This window comes from Erithacus rubecula (genome assembly GCF_903797595.1).
Source record: "Erithacus rubecula genome assembly, chromosome: 14".
In the NCBI taxonomy this organism is placed as follows: domain Eukaryota; kingdom Metazoa; phylum Chordata; class Aves; order Passeriformes; family Muscicapidae; genus Erithacus; species Erithacus rubecula.
In genome coordinates, this window is record NC_136666.1 from 18,765,600 (window position 1) to 18,793,009 (window position 27,410).

Genomic DNA, 27,410 nt, shown 5'->3' on the forward strand with positions numbered 1-27,410 from the left:
ATGGGGAGACGCCGGAACACAGAGATATCCCCGTCCCCAGGGTGGAAACACAGAAATGCCATGAGGATCTGCAACAGAGATCAGAGAAAAGATATGGAGAATTCTACTTAACAATAAAGAAAATTCTGCTTAAAGATAGGAGCGGCAGCGGCGGGGACTACAGCTCCCAGCGCGCATTGCTGCGCCGCGGTGCATGCTGGGGGCTGTAGTCCGGCCTGGCGCCGTCCAGCTGACCGGAACGAGAGGCTGCCCCGCAGAGATGGCGGCGGCTCGGGCCGGGCGGCGCTGAGAACGAGGAGCGGGATGGCGGCGGGGGCCGGGGCCCGCGCGGAGCTGCGTGTGCTGCTGGTGCCCCGCTCGGGGGAGCCGCGGGGATGGGCGCGGGTGCGGCTGAGCAGAGCCCAGGACGCTCTGGGCACGGTGCTGCTCTCAGGAGGGATCTGCCTGGAGCCGCTGGGGCCGGGCCGGGCCCAGGGCAGCGTCCTGGAGGGAGCCTGGGCGGAGTGAGTGAGGGGAGCCGGGCTGTGAGTGAGTGAGTGAGGGGCTGTGAGTGAGTGAGTGAGGGGAGCCGGGCTGTGAGTGAGTGAGGGGCTGTGAGTGAGTGAGTGAGTGAGTGAGGGTCTGTGAGTGAGTGAGTGAGGGGAGCCGGGCTGTGAGTGAGTGAGGGGAGCCGGGGCTGTGAGTGAGTGAGTGAGGGGAGCTTGGGCCGAGTGAGTGAGGGGAGCCGGGCTGTGAGTGAGTGAGGGGAGCCTGGGCCGAGTGAGTGAGGGGAGCGGGGCTGTGAGTGAGTGAGTGAGGGGCTGTGAGTGAGTGAGGGGCTGGGAGGCAGTTCCAGGGCTGGGAGGGATGGGCTGGCAGCAGAGTTTTCACTGCTGAAGTGGAGCTGTTGTCCATCCTCAGTGCACACCCAGAACTGTTCAGTGTGGGAGATGGGCAAAGGGAATAAAGGCAGTTACCCTTCCTGCATGTCTTACCCTTCCTGAATGTTCTATCTGCAGCTTCATGTGGGACAGCACAGAAGATGATGGTTTGCAATCAAACAAGACAAAACTCCTGGCTCTAGCTCAAAGCCATGACCTGTTTGTCTATGAATTCAATGTGGAAGATGGAAAACACAACCCACACTTCCTGCACAGTTGTAAGGAAGAGACACTTAAAAAGCTCCTTGAAGCTAATAACATAAGTGAGTGAATTCCAGTGTGTTGCATGTGTGGGGCGTTGCAGGTCTGGTTCTGCTGCTCCTGGGGGGATTAGCATAGTGTGCAGTTAGAATGAGCCTTTGGTGTTTTACAGATTCTTAAACAGGCTCCCTTCCTAAAATATTTTATTTCCAAAGTTTGTAGCTTTTCTTCTCAGTGCTGACTGAAATCCTATTTTGTGCTGATTTTTTTGTGTTCTTCCTAGTATTGAAAAAGCCTCATAAAAACTTTTGGGAAGTTGTTCTAGAATTAGTGCCCCTGGCACAGAAAGTGAGATTTCAAACCAACCACCCCAACTCCCAATCCCACCTTCTGTTAGGGTGGTAACTGGGACAATGGATTTGAGCTGTCATTTTCCTGGCATTCCTTTACAAATCAAAAGTCCCAGCTGGCTGTAATCCAAAATTAAAATACATTTAAATTTACAGGTCTGCCTTCAATTTTCTCTGTGAAGATTCTGTCCTTTGGAAACAACAAGTGCAAACTTCTGCTCAACCATTTCATCCTTGTGCACCTGACCTTTGCTGGGGAAGACTCACCCCCAGAGAGCTGTGGCTGCTTCCCCCTGGCTCTGCCTCCAGAAGCTGTGGGGAGAATTGCAGACTGCCACTTCTGCAGGGGGATCCTGTTCCTGCTGGACAGTGCTGGCTGGATTTGTATCCTTTGCAGGAGAGACTGGGGAGAATCCTCTGCAAGAGCAAAGCTGCTTCTCTTTGCTGTCAGGGCTGGGCAGAAATTTCTTTTAAGACTTTGAAATGGTGCCTGAGATGAAGGTTGTGTAGGCAAATCCTGGTTATTGTAGTGAAGTGCCAGAGTTGTGTGTCCAGGGTTTCCTGCACCCACTGCAGATCTGTTTCCCACTGGATTTATGGGTTTGGTTCATGGGCCTGTGGACAGCAGGCTGACTGCTGCTGTCACCTCTTTGCTTAATTGAGACAAATGATCTGCAGGCACACAGGCAGTCAGCTTGGGAGGCAGGTTTGTGTGTTGGGGTGGGCTCAGACCTGTCAGTTCCACTGGATTTAACCTGTTCCTGCTCATCTTCTCTGCACATTAAGTACAATAAACTCAGGTTGCCTTTCCCTCCTCTTGGAGCCCAGTTTCACCACGTTCCCCTCGTGTGTGACTCCTCTCTTGGGCACTCCTGGCCTTTTCCTTGATGCTGTTTGCAGACATATTTGGCTGCTCTGATGGTGCCACCTTAGGGAAGGTCAGTGTGGCCCTGGGAGCTGGGCAGGGGCAGGGCCCAGCCCCTGTGTCCCCCCTGGCTGGCCTGGCAGTGTCCCCTGACCTCAGCACAGCCGTGGTGACCAGCAGCAGCCACAGAGCCCTGGCTGTGCAGCTCACCCCCTACTTCAGGTACAGCTCCCAGGGAGCCTTTGGGCTGAGCTGAGCCCACAGCCCCCAGTCTTGCTCTGTGCTCCTTCATTCTCAGTTCTGTGCTGCAGCAGAAATCTGCTCTTTGTTTAAAAATGGCCCTTTCAATGCTTGCTCTAATTTATTCTCTGTCATTTTCACAAAGGGAACTGTCTCTATAGCATCTCTTTTTTAAAATCTATCTGTTAACAAGTAGATGAACTTTGTCTTGCCCCTCATATTTTCTCCAGGAAGATGAGGTGCTCTCAGTGCCAGCACTTTTTAGAAATACTGTGGGGTATGGAATTATCAAACTGTGCTGGTTCAGCTTGATAAATTAGGGCCAGGTGGTAATTAAATTTGAGGTGTCCACCTCAAAGGAGAGAGCATCAGGTTTTGATGGCTCACCTCTTACCCTGAGAGAAAACTGCACTGAGAGCTCCTGGAGGATGAACGTGGAAAAACATCTTAAATCACCTGAGCAAGGTGGAACTTTGGACTTGTTTCTTTACAGACAGTTCCCTGAACATTTGTTCTGTAAGAGAGATCCTGAAAATCTGCCAGTGAAGGCTGCAGAGGGGCTGGATGAGGATGAGCTGGCCAGTTCTGAGCACAGCATGGAGCTGCTGTCACTGCCCTTCCACACAGACAGGTACAGGAGGGAAGGGCCTGACACAGGCTGGGCTTTGCCTCCTGTGGGTCACTGATAATGAGCTGCTGCTTTGTTTATTCAGTTGTAGCTGTGACAGGTAAAATCAGCCTGTTCTGCTGTAAATCTTTGGAATTTAGGGTGTCCAAGCTTTACATATGGCATTGAACAGCTTCCAAACAGGAATTGCTGCTTGGGGGTTATCTTTAAGTCTTACAGCATTGATACTATTAAAGCATGTCAGTTATAAGTTAGTGCATAGATAAGAAAGATTCAGTTCTGCAATTAATTCTTTTCTGCTGTTTTTTAATTGGGGCATTTTCTGTGAGGAAAAGAAAACTTTTTGCTAAAAATGCTAAACATGGATATTGTCAGCTGATGCAGCTGTGGTCACTCAGCTTGGCTGCAGGGAGTATTTAAATGCAAATAAAGAGGCCAAAGTTAAAATGCAGGATGCAGGATGGATTTTATAAGCTGGAAGTGCATTTTATTTAACTGAGAAAACTTTACCTGCCTTATTGCTGGAGTTACAGGACCTGTGTCCCCTCTGCAGGTCGTGGAAGGCACACTTATCCTCACTGTGGGACAGAGTGAGGAGAAGGAGAACGCCAGCCTCTCCAGATTTGGTGAACAACCTGAACTTGCCTTGGTATCAGTTTTTTACCCAGCTTGAAGATCATGATCCTGGAATCTGTGAGGATGCAGAGAAGATGGTGGCCTTTGTTCCCCGTGTTACGTGGGCAGCGTCCCGAGCACTGCAGAGCCAGGCTGCAGCCCCCGGGGGTGCAGGGCAGCAGTGGGCACAGATCCCAGTGGGGGCAGCCCAGGAGAGGCTGGCAGTGGAGTGCAAGCTGGTGGCTGCAGGCACAGCTGTGTTTGTGCTGCAGGCCCAGCACACGGGGCTGTCCCTGGTGCTCTGGGATCTGGAGTCTCAGGCCGTGACCTGTTCCCACTTTGGCAGCAGCAGTGTCTTTGTGGAGTGCAGTGCACAGGTGCCCCTGTGTCTGCTGCTCACAGGTGAGGCCAGAAACTGCTGGGACAGCTCTGCAGGCTCTTTAGTGTTCACCTGGCTGGTCCTGGCTGGCCTCCATTGTGTTCCTGCTGGGCTGACATCCACAGCCTCACTCTTCTGGAAGCAGCAGTGGCTGCAGATGCTGCTGCCCAAGCAGTGGCTGCTCTGTCTCTAATTCTGGCTGGGTTGTGCCTTCCAGAGCGTGGCCTGTCCCTGGTCCTGTTTGGTGTGACCCAGGAGGAGTTTCTGACCAGGCTGATGATGTTTGGCAGTGCTGGGGTGGTGGATTCTGTGTGTCACCTCAATGGCTGGGAGAGGTGCTCCATTCCCATCCATGCCCTGGAGGTGAGGAGAGCTGCCTCGTGTCCTGCAAGTCACAAACTCTGTTTTTCCAAGTATTGGATGCAGTGTAGCAGTGCCAGTGTGGGTTTACACACAGTTAAAAGTGTGGCTCAAACCTAGGGGCAAAAGGAAGTGGTTTAGTTATTAAATAAACAGTAAAACCCAGTGATGAGTAACCCAAAGGGAGAAGTACAGCAGCAAAGTGAATGCACATTAGTAAAATAAAAGAGAACAAAGCAGTGCTCAAAATTCCCTCTTAATTGGACCCAAAAGCAATTTTGCCAGTTTCTGCAGCATTTCTGTCCTCTTGCAAAATGTTAAATATTAAAAGAAATCCTTGGAACTGGATTTCTGGGTTGATTGTACTGTTCTTACAGAATTGCTGGAAGCTAATTCAGACTCCTGATTCTCCTGGTATTTACTTCATGTTGCTGCAATAACATTTTGTGTGTGGAGATCCAGGGCAGGGTTTGAGCAGAGCCTGGCAGGTCTGTCCAGGTCACTTTGTTATTTCAGGCTGCAGGTGCTGCAGGCAGAGTTGAAATCCCTGCTGGTTTTCTGTGTGTGCAGTCTGTCAGGAGTCAGAATCCCAGCAGTGAGTGCACAGGGCTAGAATGGCTTTAGAATCCATGCTTAATTGTTCTGGTTCATCTTTGTCCAGGCAGGGTTGGAAAATCGCCAGCTGGACACAGTGGACCTGTTTCTAAAGAGCAAAGAAAGTGTTTTCAGTCTGCCTGCAGCCTGCCCTGCTTCTGAGCACCCTGGGGATGGCTCCTCCCAGTCCTACCTGAGAAGTAAGTGCAGAGGCTGCAGCTGCACAGGTGATTTCCTTCCCTGCCTCCCTGGGGCTGTGCAGGATGCAGATGTGTGAACTGTTCCTGGAACCATTGCAGATCTGGAGGAGCTCAGGCCAGCTTTAAACCTGCTCTACTCAGCAATCCAAGACAATGATCTGGAGCCTCACAGCAAACAGTTCTCTGAGCAGCTCCTGAACCTCACCCTGACTTTCCTCACCAGGCAGCTGGAGGAGATCTTTGTGCACACAGAGGGTAAGAGCACTCCTGCTGGGTCATATCCACTAATGTCTCATCATTTTAGTAAGTAAGGACAGCTAATTCTTCTAATTAAAAGCTTAAATCTGCCTAGAGTTAACATAAAAAATACTGGAATTAAGTGAAGGAAAGATGTTCATCCTTGTGTTTCAGATTGGATTTACCTGGCTAATAATTGGTTGGATTAATACAAGATTTCAGTTCTCCTTTCCTGGTCCCTGGGCAGGAAAACCCCCCAGTGAGGGCAGGGAGCTCTGTGGGGCTGTGGCTGTGTCCTGGCAGGGTGCTGGCAGTGCTGGGCTCCCACTGCCTGTACAGGGGACAGAGCTGATGTGCCCTTCCCTCTGAGAGACTTCTGTGTATTGAGCAGCACATCTATTCATTCTGCACTGCTGAACATTGAAATCCTGTCTGTGCATTCCCATTTAACTGGTGTCTTGCTGGCTTTTGGCAGAACCTGATGAGTTCCTGCAGAAGGCTGCAGATATTTTAACTGACTACATCATCAAACTGAGAAAATTCCTGAGGAAATATCCTCGGCCACCTGTGGCTCCAGGGCCCACAGGAGCTGACCTGGATGAGGACCTGCCTGAGATAGAAGAGAGCCAGGAATGGGAAAAGCTGACACCAGAGGTGAAAATGAATCACCCAGCTTTTACTGCTGTGATGAAGTTTATATCAGGAGATATTTGTGTGGAAATATCTTAAAGCACAGGGGAAGAAAATCAGCACAGGGATGGCACAGATCAGTTTGTTCTTGTTTTTCCCTTTAGGAAGTCATTGCTGAGGCCATCCTGAGCAACAAAATACCAGAGGCCCAGATCTTCTTCAGAAGGCACCAGCATCCTGCTGAGAGGCTGCAGGAGTTTCTGCAGACAGGTTTGAACCTGGCCTATGACTGTCTGCTGAGGGGCAGCACCAGGGAGGCCTCAGAGCTGCTGAGGAACATGGTGAGAGCAGGGCAGGGACCTGCAGCCTGCCCTGGGGCTCCTGGGGAGGGGTTGATTGCAGCAGAAACTGGTGGGATTTGGGTGAAAATGGAATTGTTTGAAGTGCTGGCAGCAGAGTGAGGGTGGCTCTGCCTGGGGGTGTCCCAGGGTCTGTACCCCAGTGCTGGGACATCAGGGGCTGTCACAGTGCTCTCTGTCAGGCTGTGGAGGAAAGGCAGCTGTGTTTACTGTGGGTTTGATGTTTGCAGTGGGTTCTGTGGGCACTTTTACAGTGAGTGTCTCCTTTGTGCCAGGGCCTGGATGTGCAGCAGGAGTTGCACAAGATCTGCTTCCACACTGAGGACAGGCACGTCAGGGAGCTGCTGGTGAGTGCAGCCAGGCTGAGCCTGAGCTGTGTGTGCTGGGGAACAAAGCCCAGGGTGGAGCTGGGCTGCAGAGCAGGGACTGGGCTGCTCCTGCATCCTCCCTCAGCTCCTGGAGCCCCCTGGCATCTGCAGGGGGAGAGCTGTCACAGTGTCACTTATGTGTCCTGGACTCCTCCTGGCATTTAAATGCATTGCCTCTGCTCCTACCATCTTTCCCTACACTTGATTAATTGTTTGCCACTTGTAGGATCATTTACAACTCAAATATATTAAATATAGATAAAAACTGGGGGCAGTTGGAGGTAACACTTTAATTTGAATTGAAGGTGAAAACCTTACAAGAAGAAAATTATTTTTCTGAAGAAGAGAAGAAAATGATAGACTTTGTGCATCAGGTTGAAAGCTTCTACTCAGAGTCCTTCCAGGAAAATGAAGAGACTCAGTCTCTTCCCAGGTAATGTGGATTATTACTTTTAATTATTGATTAATAGCATTAATAGGATTTAAAATGTGCTGGATTTTGCATTCCGTGAGATTTACTGCACTAACAAATGCAGTCTTTAATTTCATTAATTTCACACTGGTCTTTGTTTTTGCAGAAATCAGAGTCAGTGTGGGCTGAGTCATTTTCTCACTAATGCAGCAGTTGCTGTCATGTTCTCTCATGACAAACTGTTGTGTGAGTCATGACAAACTTGTGATGGTGACAGAGCTCTGCTGCTTCAAATGAAGCATTTGTAATAATAATATTAGAACTACTGCTCAGCTATTTGTGTTCAGATGTTGGCTCTGGTCTTGATCTATGATGTTCATAATGCAGCAAACTAAATAACCTAGAAAAATCATTTTACAGTTATGGTAATCCTAGTAATTAAATAAGGGGAAAACTGTTATGGTCCTCATAATTAGTTATGTCAGCTTTGGGAAAAGGAGGCAGATTTTAGTTCTCAGTCCTTGGGCTCCTGTGGCACTGGCACTGGGAGCTTGGCTGGGATTTTGGGCTGGGCTTTGCTGGGCCAGGCTGACCCCAGCCCTTGCAGGTTCAGCAGCTGCAGGAGGGAGCAGCAGGCAGTGCTGGTGCAGCTGGGCTGCAGCAGGAGCCTCAGGGTGATGCTGAACTGGGCTCACTGGTGGGATGAGCTGGTGCAGGAGATGATTCTGCTCCCCAGGAAACCACGCCAAGGCAAGTACTGAGGGGCTGGGGGCTCCAGCTGGGAGTTAGGACCCCTGTGGCACAGCTTGGAGCTGCTGTGAGGGCACAGTCCCAGGGGTCACTTATTCTTTATTTTTATTATCAGTAGAAGTGGGTAATGATGGGTTTCATCCTATTCCATCCTGGAGGGAAGGGCTTGGAAGCAGCTGGAAGGGACTTACCTGAGGCATGGCCATGTGTGAATGCCACCCTGTGCCATGTGCTGTCCCCCTCCCTGCACTGGAGCAGGGCTGGATGGGACATTGGGAAGGGATTGTTCCCTGGCAGGGTGGGCAGGCCCTGGCACAGGTGCCCAGAGCAGCTGTGGCTGCCCCTGGATCCCTGGCAGTGCCCCAGGCCAGGCTGGAGGGATCTTGGAGCAATCTGGGACAGTGAAAAATATCCTTACCCAAAAAAATGGATGCCCTTGAAGGTCCCAGCACAAGCCATTCCAGGATTCTGTGTAAGAAAACATCAGCATTTCCCTCAGAAGTGTTTGTGCTGCTTTCATCCCTTTGCCCTTTGAAACCCAGAACTGAAGAGCTGCAGTGCTGAGGCTCTCTGGATGCACCTGACAGCCCAGCATGACTGGGGCAGTGTTAGTTCCTGGATTGAGGAGTCAGAGCCCTGCCAGGCCCCCTGTGGCTCAGCTGCCTGGCCCCCCCTGAGCCCTGACATCGTGGACAGGAGCACTCTGTGCAGCACCTACATGAGACAGGACATCCTCAGCAAGCTGGCCAGGTATGGCCCCAGGGCTTCACACTCTCTCCTTCCTGTGGGAAGCCAAATCAGAAATAAAATCCTTGATACATATTAATTTTTACTCTGCTCTTTTTGGAAACAGCACAAATCCATTGATAAATATGATTTTAGTCTTCAGTTATCTGAAGGCAGTAAGAGCCATGAGAGCAGGATCACTCCTCCCTCAGGGATGTTTGCCTGTGGTTATATTCCTGATCCCCACTGTACTGCAGGGGAGGAGGTTCTGAGCATCCCACTGCTCCCACTGTTCTGAGCAGTGACCTGGAGCAGCCACAGTGCTGTTGGGGCACAGGCAGATGGATTTGGGCACCTTGTGTTTGCCTCAGTAGGGAATTCATCCCTGAGAGGGAAAGGTCTGCCCTCATTCTGAGCTGAGAACACCCAGCAGAACTTGTCAGAGAGAGCTGTGTGATCAGTGTCTGTGCTTTTTTCTGGCAGAAAGGGAATTTTTGTCCCTTCTGAGCTGGAAGATTTTGAGCTCCTGCTGCAGAGGCTGTCGTGCCTGGGGGGTGTCCTGCAGAATCCTCACCCTGTTCCAAAGTACAGCACTGCCAGTGGCCTGGACTTCCATGGGCAGTTTGTCCTGCACTGCCTGGAGCACAGCCTGCAGTACCTGCTGTACACTTACCTGGACTACTACAGGTAACAGTCCCTTCCCATCCTCAAATCCCATGGGGGATCCCAGATTTAAAGGAAGGAATTCATTTGAACAGTTGGTTGGGAGAGTTTTCCTCAGTGTCATTTAACAGAAACTCTGGGATAGTGAGATTTTAAGCTGTGTTTTGAAGCTTTATTAGATTGTCTTAATAGTAATTTGTGTGTCAGTCATGAAAGGAAACAATTACAGCTGTAATTAGTGTAATGCTATAAGCAGTGCAGTCCTAAATGAGCCAAGACCAGTTGCTCTTCAGAAGCTCAGAATTTACAGAATACAGAAACTTTCTCAAGCACAAGTATGAGTTGGCTCCTGATATGTTCACAGATAAGGAAGTTGCAGGTTTCCACCTGAACTAGGGTTACTGGGGTTTGGAGGTGGTACCAGTGTTGGGTATTGGAGCTGTATGAATGCTTGCCACCTATTGGACACTAGGCAATTAAAATTCCTGAGCTCTAACTCCAGTCTAACACTGGAATTACCAGGAATGTAGAAGTGGACCAGAAGAAAAGCCAATGGATAATTTTCTGGTTGTTTGTCTAAGCACTTGTATTTGGCATTAACTGCACCCATGGGATGCTGCAGACCTTTAGTGCTGTGTTGCCTCAGTGGTTCCCAGTCCTGCATTTTCACTCTGCTGCTCATTCATTTGCAGTCTGACCCCCTCAAGCTGCCCCATGCTGGATAACAAGGAGCTGCAGGAAGCACACCCCTGGTTTGAGTTCCTCCTGCAGTGCAGAGGGGTTGCCAGCAATCCCCGAGGTAGGAATCTCCTCCAGATGTTCCTGCCCTAGCCCAGGCTTTGGCACAGCTGGATTAAACCTCTGCTCTGCTGCAAAGCCTCTGGCCAGGGCCAGTCCCTGTCCATCACCTGCTCATCTCTGAAATCTGGATTGGGATTCCTGCTTGGAATTAATTGTACTGACAGATCTGGAGACTGCCCAGAAATGAGAATTTGTGTATAATCATCATTACCCCCAGTTCAGTTATATTCCCAACAGGTTGAACAGAGGAGAACTCATAAGAAAATACATCCCATTAAAATTAAACCCTCCATTCCCTGTGGTGCATTTTGATTTCTCTGCCCTTGGATTATGTGTTTGCTTTATTGCCTTATAGAACTGGTGCCCCTAACTCATTGCACTTTTTAAATATTTCATCCTCTGCAGAGCCACACATTAACAAAAGCCAAAAATAATCCCAAGTGAAGCTTTTTTTAGAAATTGAAAAAGAATGGAACCACTCCAGTGCTGAGCTGTGGGGCTCAGCCCTAGTGGATCTGTGTAGGCAGAGCTGCAGTTTGAGCAGGGAGAGCTTGGTAACCTTAGCTCACCTTATCTGTGTTTATAGACAAAGTGAGGAAAACCTCAACAAAACAACAGAAAGTAGAACATTCAGCATTTTTCACAGTCAGAGGGCAGCTGCAGTGTGTGATTGATGGTTTGATGCTGGTTTTGCATGGAATGAAATGTCACTTTGTTTGCTTTGCAGATCCCAAGATGATTTTCCAGGCCAGTCTGGCCAATGCTCAGATGCTGATGCCCAGCAGCCAGGGGGGTGTGAGCAGCATCCTGCTGGAGGGCAGGACCCTGCTGGCCCTGGCCACCACAGTCTATGGGCCTGGGGGCATTGACCAGGTACTGCAGGGGCTCCTGCTTGTCCCCCTGACCCCTCTGTCCTGTCCTGCACTCCTGGCTCTGATAGAAAAATGTCCCCTGGGCCACAGGGGGAGCCCAGAGTGTCTGACCCACTGCAGGCACCTGGAGCACCAGCTGCTGGGGAACATGGGTGTGCTGCAGCTTAAAAGCATTTTATGGACAAAAAGATGCAGCTTTCTGTCTTGTCACTGCATGTCAAATTCCCCTGAGGTAGATTGGCACAGCCCCAAATTGTTTTGTTGTTGTTGAATGTAGTTTCCTCCTAATTAACTTGCTTGCAATGTAGGTCCTTCAGAATGAAGATGCAGAGAAACCTCTAAAGAAAGTTGATCCACAGCTCCTAAAGATGGCCTTGACTCCTTACCCCAAGCTCAAGGCTGCTCTGTTTCCCTCCTGCACTGCTCATGGAATTTTGCCTCCTGACATCTCTCTCTACCACCTTCTGCAGGTACCCACAGGGCTTTTGGCAGGACCCAGGGGAAGAGAAGTTGGTTTGCAGCTAAAGCCTGGGGGTGGGAGCAGGGATTGTTTCTGTGGGACCCTTAATGAGGAGCTGAAGTTCCCAGCTTCATCCTGAGCTGCTTTTTCAAGTGCTCTCTGTGCCCTGGGAGTTTGCAGTGCTGCAATGGCAGAGAGGGATCTTCCTGCAGTGCTCAGTGGGCAAGGTGTTTAAGATTGCAGAAATCACAACATTGAAATCTCAAAATGTTAGGAATGGTAAGAGAATTAGAAATTGAGAGTTACAGGACAGTGACTTGGAATCCTTAAGCTCCTCAGTTTATTTTGTTTCTGATCTTTCAGTCATTGATGCCCTTTGATCCCACGAAGTTGTTTGGCTGGCAGTCAGCAAACACTCTTGCTGTGTCAGGTATGTCCCTGCCAAGGTTACTTCCCTAGCCTGAGCACCTAAAACAAAATACATTCCAGGGGAATTATTTGGCAGATAAATTTATTCAAAAGGCCATTTCTTTCACAAGAAAAAAAAGTGTAATTCACAGAAATTGGGTTTTGAACTGGAACTCTAGATTTTTGCAGTAAGCCCTTTGCAGACAAAGAATATAAGCTAAGAAAACAATGTTTTCTTTGAAAAGCAAGCTGAGGGGATGCAGAGCTCTGCTTTTGCAGTGGGACTCCAGTGTGGTTTTGGATGTGCCAAGGGCTGTTTAGAGCCAGAGCAGCCGTGTGTGGTTCTCCCCTCGTGCTGAAATTGCAATTGCTGCTGGCTGGAATGGAGCTGTGCCCCCCTGACTGTGCTGCTCTTTTCCCAGATGGCTGCAGTGAGCTGCCCCACTTCTCCAGCCCCCAGCTGGTGAGCAGGCATGCAGTGCTGGAGAGCCTGGATTTCCTCTTCTACCTGCAGCACGGGCGCCCTGCCTTCGCCCTGGGCACCTTCCTGGGCCAGCAGCTGGCCAGGAGCAGAGCCCCCAGGCAGCTGTGAGTGGGGCACAGGGCACTGCCAGGGCAGCCAGCCTGCCCAGCAGGCCAGGGGGGTCCCCAGGGTTAGAAATCAAATGGCACCTGGAGGGAGGTGAGCTTGACTTGCATTGAAGCCTTTAGGGAAATTAAAATATATTAAGCTTACACTTCTGTAAAACTTTAGTTTTAATTATTAAGTCACATAAAGTAGAAGTCTTAGTCTTAAGTTAGTAGAAATATTATTGTGTTACATAAAATAGAAATCTTAGTTTTCAGTAAGTAAGAATATGCTTTAAGTGCCTTAAGAGAGTAAAAAGCCCTAGAATCTAGTATAAGGTTCAGGCTGAAAGTTTAGAAACTTAACCCCAGACATAACTGAGGAATTGCCTCAGTAAAATCTGCTCAAGGAAAGCAAGGAGAATATTCCAGTCAGATCAAACATGGGTGGGCTCTTCTTTTAAGAACCTGAGCCCCTAGATGGCTTTGTAGAACATGATGTCCCTTTGACATTTCCTAATGAAAACAGTTCCTTGGTCTAATTAGCAAAGCAAAAAATGCACTGGAGGTTGATGGAATTAATTGTTCTGGCTGAAGCTTCAAAATGAGGTGTTCAGAAGGGTACAGTCAAATGACACATCTTGTTTGAATACATGAAATTCTGTGTTTAGGGTGGGAATTAGGAGAAACCTCTTTGTTTCTGCAGTGTCTGGTTTGGGTGTTAGTCACTGTTTGTTTCTCTCCATTGTTTCCACACAGATTCTTCTCTTGTGTAAACTGGGACAAAAGCTGTGTGCAGCTGGGGCTGAAAGGGAAACATGAATGTGGAGTCATGTTTAACAGACAGTCAGGGACACAAGATCATTTCAGTGTAAAAACCCTTTGGGGACATTTAGCACCATCTGCAGGTCAGACTCAGGTTCTGGTGCTGCAGTGGATTGGGAGCTCTGCAAAGCTCTCTCTGCCCCAGCTGCTGAGGGGGTGTTTTATTAATTAGAGCACCAATCCCACTTGCCTTTATTCCACTGAAATTCCAATTTAGTTTTTGATAAACGTGTTAAATTGCAAACTCTGCTGGTCACATGTGAGCCTTCATTCTCACACCCACATTTTTTGTAAACATGAAATTTTTAGCTCCTAATTGCCTTTGATGCTGGTGGCCCTGGGGCTCAGTGAAGCTGGCAGAGTTTGGGGGTCACTGCTGCTGGCCTTGGCTAACCTCCCCTGTGTGTTGCTGCTTGCAGGGTGCAGCAGGCAGCTCGGGAGGCCCAGGCTCTGGCTCTCTCCTGCCTGGGGATCCCCTCAGTGGCTGCAGCCTGTGTTTGCTTCCTGGAGCTGCTGGGGCTGGACAGCCTGTGCCTGCGTGTGGAGCTCAGGGCTGCCAGCAGCATCTGCAGCACCAGCCCTGGGGCCTCTCTGCACAGGGACTCCCTGGGTAAGGCCTTGGTCTGCCTCCTGCACTTCTGGGGAAGAGAAGCAGGGAGGGAGGCCAGGATGCTGCCTGGTGGCTCAGCAGTGCAGCAAAAACATCTGGGAACTTGGTTGTTCTCTTGTTCCTGCTTTGTTGCTCATTTTGAAGGTGCATTCTGATCCTGTTGTGTCAAACAAGGCAGGAGCTGACACAGCCTCTATCAGGATCTGACAGACACTGTCCTGCAGCTGCCCAGGACTGATAGTAGAGAGGATCACTTGTAATAATATTACAGAGTTAAACAAAGCCCACTGCCAAATCTCCTTCCTCCTTCCTCATTAAAAACTGTCTTACAGTTACTGTCCTACACCTGCAAGGAGATTAAAGCTGTGGGGAATTAAATTTATCCTAGAAATAACTTCAGAAGTTGAATTTCTAAGTCTAGAGGCACAGGTGTCTGATTTCCCTAGTGGGAGTTTCTGGTGCTCTTGGGAATGCTGCCCTGGCTCTGATCCCAAAGAGAGCTCAGGAATGTGTTCTTTCAAACAGTGGAGAAGTTAACAAGGGTGGCTAATGGTGAGAAAGCAGCAGCAGCAGCAGTTCTGACCTCCTTGGAAGAGGCTTTCTGGGATTCCATTGAGCAGCAGGGAATAAAGAGGTGAGAGCAGCCTGGTCTGGGAAATGAGGGCTGGGCTCTGCCTTGGGTTATTGGTTATTTTGGTTATTGTGTGTCAGGTAACAGCAGAGGGGGCAGGGCAGGGCAGTGCCTGCCTTGGGGGGCTCCCAGGGGCTGTGAGCTGGCTGCTCACAGGGTCACTTCATTCCTGAACATCTGCTCTTGCTGCATTCACTGCATCTGAAGCTCTCTGAATCCCCTGCAGGACCTGCAGTGAGTCCAGCAGGCAGTGGTCCTTGGTGATGCACTTCTGCCAGCTCCATGGCCTGGAGCTGAGCACCTCCTTCCTCAGGGAATGTGCCAGATCCAACCAGTGGCTGCAGTTCCTCATCCAGGCCCAGCTCTATGGCCACCAGCCAGCCCAGGTGAGCTGTGTGTGCCCTGACCTGGGGCTGTGGCCAGAGAAAATCCCAGTGTGGAGACAGCAGGAGCCTCAGCAGTTCTGGGCTTTGGCTCTTCCAGGATATTGGTACCCTTGGGCTCTGGCAGCCCTTCGCTTGCAGCACACTTGGAAATTTAATTTAAACTCAAGTACTTACTGCTTTTTATTTAATGGAAGAGTTGCCAGATGTTCAGTGTAAGTTATAATAAAGCCACTCATTTCCCTTTCAAAACTCAAGTTGAAATTTTGGTAAAGATACTTAAACTTATGAGAAATTTTCCACCTTTGGTTTTGAACGTGATTTAAAAATGAATAAAATACTCCAATAAAAGCAATTGGGAAAAGCCATGTGAGGAAATTAACTGGGTAATTCCAGATTAGATGATGCTTAGCAGGCCTAGGATTCTAACTTGGATCTCCTTGTGGTTTAGGGGAATCTGTAAAGCCCCCAAGTAGAGCCTTTTCATGCTCTGCTGCTGCACTACAAGAGAGCAGAACTGAAGCTCTCTAGGAGACATTGGGGCTTCAATCTTTCACCTACAGATCCCTTTTTCCTCTCTAGATCTCCAAAGTTTTTCTAAGAACTGAATTTGAAGAGTGTGTTGTGTATTCAGTGCTTCCATCCTGCTGCCCTCTCCTCTGCCTCACAGTTTTGGTGCTGTTTTCCCCACAGGTGCTTCCCCTGCTGCAGGATTTCCCTGCTGTGCTGCAGGATCACCTGGAGCTGGCCCTGGGGAGGCTGCTGGGTGCTGATCCTGCTGCTGCTGGCAGGGCCCGTGCAGGGAGCCTGTTCCAGGTGCTGCTGCAGTGCCAGCACAGCCCCAGCCCCTGCTGGCAGCTGCTGGCTGAGGGGCTCAGGGCCCAGGCCCCCATCCTCAGTGTGCTGGCTGCCTGCTGCCCTGTGAGTCTGCACTTTATCTCTGGGAAATAAATGCAGCTGTGCCTGCTGGTGTGTTCTGGGCTGGCTGTGTGACCCCCCTCACCCAGCAGGGGAGGTGCAAACCCACCCCTCTGGCATTTGCAGGATGCAAACCTCATCTCCTGCCTGTGTGTTTGGATCCTCACTTCTGTGGATGATGCCACCAGGGCTGAGGTGACCTCCCACACTCCCAGCTGGCCAGAGAGTCCCCAGTGGGACCTGCAGGACCTTGCTGCCATCTGGAAAGTCTTGTTGAGGAAGCAAAAGAGTAAAACACTTCTCAATGGCTTCCAGCTCTTTTTGAAGGTGAGGGAATGTGGTTTCAGGGGTTTCTTTGATGTTCTCAAGCCTCCTTGGCCTGTAAATCCTTCTGTGTCTTGCTCTGTGCCAAGAACAACCTGGCCATCCACTGGAGTTCCCAGTCAAATTGGAAGTTATTCTAATTATCACAGATTTGTAGATCCTACATCAACCTTGCATGCAGTTTTAATAAATTTAAACTTTGTTGTTCTGCTGCTGAGGAAGGCAGATTCTGCATTTATTGAATGGAATAATAGATGATTTTTCCAAGTATGATTTATTTATTGAGGTACTTTTGGAAATGTGTTATAATCTGATTTTTTGTCTTAAAGGATTCCCCCTTGCTGCACATCCTGGAGGTGTATGAACTGTGCATGAACTGTAAAAAGTACAATGAAGCCAAAACCAAACTGGACAAATTTCAGGAAAGCCTCACCAAAGTAAGAAAGTGAATTTTCCCTGAATGTCATTGCTGGGATTTAGCAGTTCAGAATAGCAGAGTGTTTTCACACTGTGGAACACTGTCCCTCAATGCAGGTGTTTCATGAATCCTTTCCACCCCAGTTTTGTGGTTCCCTGATGTGCTGCTGTCTAACATTCCCTGTCAGGAGTGGTTTTTAGGCAGCTCAGTTCCCTTTCCCTTCAGGAGCAGGCCCAGCAGTGACAGGGGCTGTGTCTGACAGTCACTCCTGTCTGGCCATGGCTGATCCATCACCCCTCTCCTGTCCCTTGGCCACCAGCAGGGCCTGGTGGCACCCTGCTGTGGCACTTCTGGACCCAGCACACCTGGGGAGGGACAGAGCAGCTTCCATTCCTGTTGCCACCCCAGGGCAGAGCTGACCCTGAGCCTTCATCCCACAGCTGGCAGCTGCAGGAGCAGCCCCCGAGGTGCCTCTGCCCTGGCTGGAGTCACAGGCTCTGTTCCTCCTGCAGCTGATGCTGCAGCAGTGCCACACTCAGTACGAGCTGGGCAGGCTCCTGCAGCTCTTTGCTGCAGCAGAGAACCTGCTGCTGGATGGTGAGCACAGCAGCAATCCCTCCCCTGGGCAGGGCTGCCTCCTGAGGGGGCTCAGCCTTGCCTGGCCTTCAGCTCTGCTGAGCTCTCTTCTCTTCACCCAGGGCCCTACATGAGGAAACTCTGTGCCCTCAGTGAGATCCTGAGGGGCTCCTCCATCCCCATCAGCCCCTCCATCCTGAGCCCCTGCAGCCTGCAGCTGTTCCAGGGGGAGTGCAGCTCCATCCTGGAGCAGCTGCAGGAGCAGGGCAAGTTCAGCCTGGCTCGGGAGGTGGCAGCCCTGGCTGAGCTGCCCGTGGACAGCGTGCTCACACACGAGGTACAGTGCTCTGGGGACAGGCACCTCTTCTTCCTGCTGCTGCCACGAGTGGGTGCAGCTTCTCAGCCTTCCTGGAACATTGTTAAATAATTTTTTATTTGAAATGTAAATGCACCAAATGCAGTAGCTGTAAGGGCTGAGCTGCAGGGTACAGGTCCACTATCCTTATTCTCTTACTGTTTTATTTGTATGCATTCAGTTTTATTTGGGGAGAAAACCAGATGGGTTTGTCTGTCAGGGGGTGGAACAAGATGATCTTTCCAACCCAAAGCAATTCTGTGACTTGCTGCATATTGGGGCAATTTTACCCAAATGCAATGTTTCAGTGCTGGCCATGCTGCGTGAGTCAGTTTTCTTTCTTGGAAAGATAATTGTGATAAACCTCTGTGGACTTTACAGGTTCTGAGAGACCTGCAGCATTTGAGAGACTCTGGACAGTGGCACCAAGAGCAGACAAGAGCTGAGTTCTGGAAGAAGTGCAACGACACCTTCAGCAAACATTCCATCTGCAGCCGAGCCGCAGCCGAGTTCTTCCTCCAGCAGGCCAACCTCGTGTGGGAGCCCCCAGGGCAGGAGGAGAGCAGCAGCAGCAGCAGCATGGAGAGAGAGCTGCTGCTCACCCTGGCCGGCCACTGGCTGGCCCAGCAGCCCGAGCCGGCCGTGCAGGAGCTGGAGCGGCTGGAGCAGCAGATCTGGCGGTGCCGCATCGCCCGGCGGCTGCGGGCGGCCGAGGGCGCGGGGCAGCGCCCGTGGGCCGGCAGCGAGCCGTGCCTCGGCGGCCTGGCCCGGCGGCTCTCCTTGGGGCAGCTGCCGGCGCTGGCCGCGGGCCGGCTGTGCGGGCTGGGGGCGCTGGCCCGCGGCCAGCCCCGCCTGCCGCCGGCCGAGCGGGCGGCGCTGGCCGCGCTGGTGGCGGCGCTGCTGGAGCAGGGCCGCGTGCGCGAGGCCGCCCGCGCCTGCCACTACTTCCAGCTGTGGCACAGGGACGTGGCCCTGGCGCTGCACTGCCGGGCCCTGGCCGCGGGGGAGGCTGGGCTGGAGCAGCTGCAGCCCGAGCTGCGGGCTCTGCTGGCGGGGACAGCGGGGGACGGAGCCAGCAGTGAGTGACTGACCCCCTTCCCTCTCCCTGCGCCTCCCCAAAACTCTGCAGAGCCCCCTCCTGCTGCAGGAATGTGTTTGCAGCCTGCAGTGCTGCCCTCTGTGCTCCTGCAAACATCCTGAACCTTGCATTCAGCTCTCAGTTCTGGCCCGCTAAAGCAGCACTGGCCTTTATCCCTGTTCCTGCTTTTAGATTACACACTCTACTAATATTTATTTTTTTCTAGCCAAAGCAATGAATGCTTTAATTACTATATTTTTCTAACTCTTTTTTGCATTATGAAAGGTTTAGTGTTCCTTGTTTAATAGCAAGGCTAAGGGTGAGAATGTTTATCTGTAAAGTTCCCTGCATGTCTGTGAAGTGGGTGAGTTTCAGCTGGAACATCCCTTTCTAATACTGATGTGTAAAGCTGAATAGACACAGAAGGGCATAAATGAATCCTAACCCTCCTGGGGGGCTGAAGAGCCCTTACTCAGTCTTACACTTAGATATTTTATATCTGAGATATTACTGAGGCTATTTGTACCCAAAACAAATGTAACATTTAAAAAAATCACAGGCACCAAGAGCTCAGTTTTCAAAGATTGAGAAGGTGTAATGGAATTACTGCAGATTTTGGGAGCCTTGTCCCTTGGGTTTGTCTGCCTTTAGATAGGAATTGGTGTTTTTTGTTGCCAGCATCCAGCCTGGAGGACTGGACCCCCCTGGGCTGTGAGGATGATGCTGTGGCGGCAGCACTGAAGGCCCTGGCAGAGGAGTGTGTCCATGGCAGGGGCTACTGCAGGCAGGTGCTGTGCCTCTATGAGCTGGCCAAGGTGAGCTGGGGCCAGGGCTACCCCTGGGGGCAGCTCTGCTGGGGCTGGGCTGCTCCTCTGGGGGTGTCAGGGGGGCTGGCACTGGGATTTGGGTGCTCTGACTGGGATTTGGGATTTGGGATGTTCCTGCAGGAACTGGGCTGTTCCTTCAGGGAGATGTCAGGAGTCAGGGATGCTCTGAGTGGGATTTGGGTGCTCTGGATGGGATTTTGGGTTGTTTTGGCTGATGTGGGTGCCCTGCAGGAGTTGGGCTGCTCCTTTGAGGAGGTGTCAGGGATGCTGTAGTGGGATTTTGGGTTGTTTTGGCTGATGTGGGTCCCTGCAGGAGCTGGGCTGCTCCTTTGAGGAGGTGTCAGGGATGCTGTAGTGGGATTTTGGGTTGTTTTGGCTGATGTGGGTCCCTGCAGGAGCTGGGCTGCTCCTTTGAGGAGGTGTCAGGGATGCTCTGGATGGGATTTTGGGTTGTTTTGGCTGATGTGGGTCCCTGCAGGAGCTGGGCTGCTCCTTTGAGGAGGTGTCAGGGATGCTGTAGTGGGATTTTGGTTTGTTTTGGCTGATGTGGGTGCCCTGCAGGAGTTGGGCTGCTCCTTTGAGGAGGTGTCAGGGATGCTGTAGTGGGATTTTGGGTTGTTTTGGCTGATGTGGGTGCCCTGCAGGAGTTGGGCTGCTCCTTTGAGGAGGTGTCAGGGATGCTGTAGTGGGATTTTGGGTTGTTTTGGCTGATGTGGGTCCCTGCAGGAGCTGGGCTGCTCCTTTGAGGAGGTGTCGGCGCGGGACCCGCGGGAGGTGCTGGGGGCAATCCTGGCCCGGCGGGGGCCGGAGCGGGGCCGCAGGGCCCAGGCCTTCATCAGCTGCCAGGGGCTGGCCCCTGCCACTGTGGCACCCCTGCTGGCACAGCAGGTCACCCAGGAGCTGCTGGCCTCAGCCCAGGGCAGAGGTTGGTGCTGGGGTCTGGGGTCTGCACAGGGAGAGGGTGGGGGGACACCCGGGCTGGGTTTGGGCTCTGGGGGTCTCTCTGTGTCCCAAAGCCCCCTGCTCTCACAGGCTGGGTTTGGGCTCTGGGGGTCTCTGTGTCCCAAAGCCCTCTGCTCTCACAGGCTGGGTTTGGGCTCTGGGGGTCTCTGTGTCCCCAAAGCCCCCTGTCCCAAAGTCCCGAGCCAGTCTGGGTGATGTCAGATTGGTTTGTTAATTAATGATAATTGCCAGTTCTCTCCTGCACAGTTAGTGGTGACACGATTCTCTGTGGCCACAGGGCAGAAGCAGGTTTGGAACCCTGCAGTGGAGAGCCAGGCCCTGCTGCAGCTTGCCAAGCTGTGCCAGGATCCCACCTTGGTTGGGATGCAGCTGCTGGATAAAATCTCCTCTGTGCCCTGTGGGGAGCTGTCCTGCAGTGAGTACATGGCAAATCCTGCCTGGTGTAACCTGTGTGTAGCCAACCTGCCTTCAGCTCTGCTGCTCATCTCAAATTTCATGTTCACTCAGTAGGGCTGAGGTATGCACAGTAGATAAAGCTGCTGCCCAAGGGTTTATTTTCCAAACAAAGTTCAGATTTTTGTGCTAAGCAGGAGGTGGGAAGTGACCTGAGCTGTCGTGGTGGGGAACTATGACTTTGTTCATGTTCATCACACTTAGAAACTGAATTTTTCAGACCCAAATGCTAAACTCATGCCTTTCCTTATCCAAAAGCAAAGCTGGCAGGCAGTGCAGGGCTGATGTGTCTTCACAGGAGATCATTTCTGTAACCCATAGGTTTTTCCTTTAGATTTTTCTCTTTAACTAAAAACCAAGCTATGTTAAACCATGACAATTTGCCAGCTTTTGCTGGAGGAGGCTGGAAGTTCTGTGCTGAGGCAATAATTCACTCCCTCAGCCCTTTAACAGAATTCTTCTGCTGCTCAGTCACAGAGCTGCTGATCCTGGCCCACAGCTGCTTCAGCCTGACGTGTCACATGGAGGGGATCACAAGAGTGCTGCAGGCAGCAAGGCTGCTCACCGAGGAGCACCTGGCTCCCAGGGAGGAGTATGGGCTGCTGGTGAGTGCTGGGGGAGTGCTGGGGGCTCTGCCTGCCCTGGGTGCTTCAGCTGCTGGGGAAATGTGGCACTGGGCTCTTGGGCATCTTTCATTTGTGCCCTGGAGGAGCTCCTGGAGCCCGGGGTGTGCCCAGTGGAATGGTGTCAGTGCTGGAAGCCTCACTGCTGTTTCTGTGTGCTGAAACTGTGCCCTTCCAGCTGACTTTGGGCTGGTTGAGGAGCCCCCCATGGCTCAAGGGAAGGTGTGCTGTGCCCCAGCTGCCCTGGCAGGGGCATTTTGCCCTGCTGAGGTGCCCTGCTGTCCCCAGGTCCGCCTGCTGACAGGCATTGGCAGGTACAATGACATGACCTACATCTTTGAGCTGCTGCACCACAAACAGCACTTCGAGGTGCTCATGAGGAAGAAACTGGACCCGGTAGGAGAGGGGCAAACATGCAGGGGGCTGTGCAGGGGGCTGTGCAGGGAGCTGTGCAGGGAGCTGTGCAGGGAGCTGTGCAGGGAGCAGTGCAGGGGGCTGTGCAGGGGGCTGTGAAGGGATTTGTGCAGGGAGCAGTGCAGGGGGCTGTGCAGGGAGCAGTGCAGGGAGCAGTGCAGGGGGCTGTGCAGGGGGCTGTGCAGGGATTTGTGCAGGGAGCAGTGCAGGGAGCTGTGCAGGGGGCTGTGCAGGGGGCTGTGCAGGGAGCAGTGCAGGGGGCTGTGCAGGGAGCTGTGCAGGGGGCTGTGCAGGGAGCAGTGCAGGGGGCTGTGCAGGGGGCTGTGCAGGGGGCTGTGCAGGGGGCTGTGCAGGGAGCTGTGCAGGGGGCTGTGCAGGGAGCAGTGCAGGGAGCAGTGCAGGGGGCTGTGCAGGGATTTGTGCAGGTAGCTGTGTAGCTGCTGGGTGAAACTGGCTGGGCATTTCACTTCCTGGGTGCTGGAATCCACAGTCAGGTTTCACAGAAATAAATTAATGCTCGTTAATTTATTGTAATTTTATTTATTTTCATTTTAGTTGTACCACTTTTTCCTAATCAGTTCAGGGCTACAAAAGCAGCATTAAAACTTAACCTTGGCATTGTCAGAGTTTTCACATCCTGCTTTGTTTTTACTTGCAGTTAAAGTTTCATGGGGGTGGGGGGTGGTTAAAAATCACAAATATCCCTAGCTTTAAGTAAGTCATAAACAAATGCCACATTTTGCCATTTGTATGTCAAGAAATGCACAGTGGGTGGTTTTTTAGAGCTGGCTGAGCACAGGGGTGAGGCTGCTGTTGGTTTTGGGCTGTGATGGTCACTCTTGGGGAGGTGGGGCTGTGCAGAGGCTGCAGAGTGTCCTGTGTGCCAGAGTGGGACGCTGAAGGCAGCACTGCTGGACTACACCAAGCGCTGCCGGCCCGGGGACAGCGAGAAGCACAACATGATCGCCCTGTGCTTCAGCATGTGCAGGGAGATCGGCCAGAACCACCAGGCTGCAGCCTGCACCCAGCTGAAACTGATCGAGAGCCGGCCCTGGGGTGAGGGGAGGGGCGGGGAGGGGAGGGGAGGGGAGGGGAGGGGAGGTGCTCTGGGTGTGACCTGGGGCTGCTCTGAGTGTGTGACCTGGGGCTGCTCTGTGTGTGTGTGACCTGGGGCTGCTCTGTGTGTGTGTGTGACCTGGAGCTGCTCTGTGTGTGTGTGTGACCTGGGGCTGCTCTGTGTGTGTGTGTGACCTGGGGCTGCTCTGTGTGTGTGTGTGACCTGGAGCTGCTCTGTGTGTGTGTGTGACCTGGGGCTGCTCTGTGTGTGTGTGTGACCTGGAGCTGCTCTGTGTGTGTGTGTGACCTGGGGCTGCTCTGAGTGTGACCTGGGGCTGCTCTGTGTGTGTGTGTGACCTGGGGCTGCTCTGAGTGTGACCTGGGGCTGCTCTGTGTGTGTGTGTGACCTGGGGCTGCTCTGTGTGTGTGTGTGTCCTGGGGCTGCTCTGTGACCTGGAGCTGCTCCAGGGACAGACTTGGCACTGGGAGGGAATTTTGGAACTTTGTCACCTTTATAAATAATTGGTAATTCCTTCTTTTTTCCTGTTTCAGAGGAGTCTCTTCAGGATGTTGCAAATTTGAAGAAGCTGCTGCTGAAAGCTCTCACTCTCTTCATTGATGCAGCAGAAAGTTACTCCAAGGTAAAGTGATAATGGAATGGAATGGAATGGAATGGAATGGAATGGAATGGAATGGAATGGAATGGAATGGAATGGAATGGAATGGAATGGAATAAAGTGGAATACTTGTGGGCAGCACTGGGAGCACATGAGGAGTGGGCTGGGCTGGGAGAGCACACAGAGCTGTCCTGGGAGGGTGTGCAGGGCCCTGGCCCAGTGCAGGAGGGATCTGTGTCTCTGCAGCCCAGCAGTGTGGCTGTACCTGAGTGTGCTGTGCTGGCCCCTGCTCAGGCTTTAACCCCTGAGGTTACAGCTGGGTTCCTCACTGTCAGAGCAGGAGCCATGAGCTGAATTAGCAAAGGCTGGAACAAATGAAGTATTTAAAGCCAGGTATGATGATGATGGAAGTGTTTGTGGGAGCGAAGCTTTGTTTAAAGCTCATGGAGTGTAATGAATGTGCAGCTGCAGAGCTCTGAGTCACTGCAGGGCTCCAGGCTGCTCTCAGGGATGTTCCCACTTCCCTGGCACTCTCAGGCTCTGTTGCAGCTCTCAGGCTCTGTTGCAGCTCTCTCTCAGGCTGTGCCCCAGTCCCAGGCTCTCTCTTGCAGGACTCGTGTGTGCGGCAGGCGCTGCGCTGCCGCCACCTGACTCGCCTCATCACGCTGCAGCTGCACTTCCTGGGCTCGGGCCAGAGCACCAGGGTCATCAACCTGGGCAGGCAGGAGCTGCCAGGGGCCATCCTGGCCTTGCCCAGGTTCTACCAGGTGAGCTGGGCTCCCTCTGTTGGGGCATGACAGCTGTGGCTGCCCCTGGATCCCTGGAGCAGCCTGGCACAGTGGAAGGTGTCCCTGTTCAGGGGCTGAGGAAGGGTGTTCACAGTGCTGTGTCACCCTGTGTCACAGCTGTACATGTCACCCTGTGTTCCACAGCTGTACATGTCACCCTATGTTTCACAGCTGTACATGTCACCCTGTATTTCACAGCTGTACATGTTCCCCTGTTTCACACTGTACATGTCACCCTGTATTTCACAGCTGTACATGTTCCCCTGTTTCACACTGTACATGTCACCCTGTATTTCACAGCTGTACATGTCACCCAGTGTTCCACAGCTGTACATATTCCCGTGTTCCACAGCTGTATTTGTTGCCTGTGTTTCAGAGCTCTCTGTTTCACAGCTGTATCTGTTCCCTGTGTTTCACAGCTGTATCTGTTCCCTGTGTTTCACAGCTGTATCTGTTCCCTGTGTTTCACAGCTGTATTTGTTCCCTGTGTTTCAGAGCTCTCTGTTTCACAGCTGTATCTGTTTCCCTGTGTTTCACAGCTGTATCTGTTCCCTGTGTTTCACAGCTGTATCTGTTTCCCTGTGTTTCACAGCTGTATCTGTTCCCTGTGTTTCACAGCTGTATCTGTTCCCTGTGTTTCACAGCTGTATCTGTTTCCCTGTGTTTCACAGCTGTATCTGTTCCCTGTGTTTCACAGCTGTATCTGTTCCCTGTGTTTCACAGCTGTATCTGTTTCCCTGTGTTTCACAGCTGTATCTGTTCCCTGTGTTTCACAGCTGTATCTGTTCCCTGTGTTTCACAGCTGTATCTGTTCCCTGTGTTTCACAGCTGTATCTGTTCCCTGTGTTTCACAGCTGTATCTGTTTCCCTGTGTTTCACAGCTGTATTTGTTCCCTGTGTTTCACAGCTGTATTTGTTCCCTGTGTTTCACAGCTGTATCTGTTCCCTGTGTTTCACAGCTGTATTTGTTCCCTGTGTTTCACAGCTGTATCTGTTCCCTGTGTTTCACAGCTGTATTTGTTCCCTGTGTTTCACAGCTGTATCTGTTCCCTGTGTTTCACAGCTGTATCTGTTCCCTGTGTTTCACAGCTGTATCTGTTCCCTGTGTTTCACAGCTGTATCTGTTTCCCTGTGTTTCACAGCTGTATCTGTTTCCCTGTGTTTCACAGCTGTATCTGTTCCCTGTGTTTCACAGCTGTATCTGTTCCCTGTGTTTCACAGCTGTATTTGTTCCCTGTGTTTCACAGCTGTATCTGTTTCCCTGTGTTTCACAGCTGTAGCTGTTCCCTGTGTTTCACAGCTGTATCTGTTCCCTGTGTTTCACAGCTGTATCTGTTCCCTGTGTTTCACAGCTGTATCTGTTTCCCTGTGTTTCACAGCTGTATCTGTTTCCCTGTGTTTCACAGCTGTATCTGTTTCCCTGTGTTTCACAGCTGTATTTGTTCCCTGTGTTTCACAGCTGTATCTGTTCCCTGTGTTTCACAGCTGTATCTGTTCCCTGTGTTTCACAGCTGTTTCACAGCTGCTCTCAAGAGCACAGCAAGGCAGGGGTGGCTCAGGAGAGCCCAGTGCTGAGCTGTGTGTGGGATGTTTGTGCCCTCCCTGCTCCTGTCCCTGTCCCTGTCCCTGCAGGCTGCCATCGTGGCCGAGGCCTACGAGTTCCTGCCAGACTGGGCAGAGGTTCTGTTCCAGCAGGTGATCAGCAGGGGGGATTTCCTGTACCTGGAGGAGTTCAGGCAGCAGCAGCAGCTGCAGCCCAGCCTGTTCCAGGAGGTGGCCAACAAGTGAGTGAGATCAGGGGGAGCTGAGCTTCACCTGCACAGGAGGGAAGGGGTTAAACTCTCCAACCTTACAGGGCAGGGGCTCCTACAAGGGGCTTGAGTTGGAATTCCAGAGTGGTTTGGGTGGGAAGGGACCTTAAATCCCCCCCAGTGCCACCCCTGCCATGGCAGGGACACCTCCCACTGCCCCAGGGGCTCCAAACCCAGTGTCCAGCCTGGCCTGGGGCAGTGCCACAGCTCTGGGCACCTGTGCCAGCCCTGCCCACCCTGCCAGGTGGGATTTGTTGGTGGGTTTGGTTCCTGAGCACAGCATGGGAGTTGCTCTGCTCCAGCTTTGTCCTTGAGCTGGACAAAGAGGGAGCTCAGGGCTGGGCAGAGCAAGTCTTTGAATCTCCTGGTTGTTTATTTGCTCTGATTCATTTGAAATGTAGGTGTTGAGTACAACCTCTTGCTGAAAATGTCATTCTTGCAGGCCCAGAGCAAGAGTCTCAGGGGCCTGGGGAGGTTCAGTGTCTCAGTTCCATGTGCAAATGTTGCAGGGTCAAACAACACCAGCTCTCTGCTGATGCTGCCCTGAGGAACCTGAAGAGGTTCCTCAGCCACTGTGAGGACATCTACACCTACTACAGGCTGGCCTATGAGCACAAGTTCTATGATGTGGTGAACTCCCTGCTGAAGGACCCTCAGACTGGCTGCTGCCTCAACGACCTCCTATCCAGCTGAATTCCTGCTGAATCCCAGCAGTGCTGATCAACACAGATTTTATCAATGACCTGCTCACAGGGCTCTGCTGCTCTGCAGAAATTACTCCAGAACACTGGACAGGGTTGTAAGTATTTAAAAGGCTGAGAGTGTGGTAACTAAAATTGTGTTTTGTATAATAAATCTTATTGTTTATAAATTACTTGAGTTGCCAGCAAAGAGTGACTGGCACAGGTAGGGGGTGAAGCAGAGATCCAGCAGCCCTTTAAATCAGGGGCAAGAGGGAGGGAGCACCTCCAGAGAGGCTGAAATAAATGTGCAGGACATCCAGGCCAAGGGAGTGGAACAAGCAGAATCAGTGAAGGTTTCAGGTACAAAGTAGAATAATGTGTTCTGTGAGTCCAGTCTCACTTGTACAGCTTTAACCAGCACATTCCTAATTCTGCTGTTTTGGAGTAAAAAA

At 51.7% G+C, this 27,410-nt stretch overlaps 1 protein-coding gene across 2 annotated transcripts; it reads left to right on the forward strand.

The window, feature by feature from the left end:
* The first annotated feature begins 54 nt into the window (after window positions 1-54).
* On the forward strand, window positions 55-27,149 carry SPG11 (SPG11 vesicle trafficking associated, spatacsin). Of its 2 annotated transcripts, XM_079317588.1 has the most exons (40): window positions 57-503; window positions 999-1,183; window positions 1,628-1,855; window positions 2,372-2,558; window positions 3,070-3,207; window positions 3,758-4,221; window positions 4,416-4,561; window positions 5,220-5,352; window positions 5,452-5,607; window positions 6,065-6,243; window positions 6,384-6,560; window positions 6,854-6,925; window positions 7,252-7,379; window positions 7,966-8,108; window positions 8,651-8,858; window positions 9,318-9,521; window positions 10,190-10,296; window positions 11,026-11,171; window positions 11,479-11,640; window positions 11,994-12,060; window positions 12,461-12,626; window positions 13,850-14,040; window positions 14,566-14,674; window positions 14,898-15,057; window positions 15,748-15,975; window positions 16,099-16,299; window positions 16,626-16,733; window positions 17,155-17,311; window positions 17,413-17,627; window positions 18,027-18,723; window positions 19,402-19,538; window positions 20,277-20,475; window positions 20,791-20,928; window positions 21,438-21,571; window positions 21,878-21,985; window positions 22,891-23,059; window positions 23,612-23,700; window positions 24,288-24,443; window positions 26,097-26,248; window positions 26,785-27,149. In XM_079317588.1, exons 1-40 carry the CDS (start codon window positions 304-306, stop codon window positions 26,966-26,968), a joined length of 7,128 nt encoding a protein of 2,375 aa, XP_079173714.1. In that variant the 5' UTR covers window positions 57-303; the 3' UTR covers window positions 26,969-27,149. The 2 variants fall into 2 exon arrangements, with proteins under 2 accessions (XP_079173715.1, XP_079173714.1); XM_079317589.1 differs by lacking the exons at window positions 26,097-26,248; window positions 26,785-27,149 and having other exon boundaries at window positions 55-503; window positions 22,983-23,059; window positions 24,288-24,426.
* The last annotated feature ends 261 nt before the right edge of the window (window positions 27,150-27,410 follow it).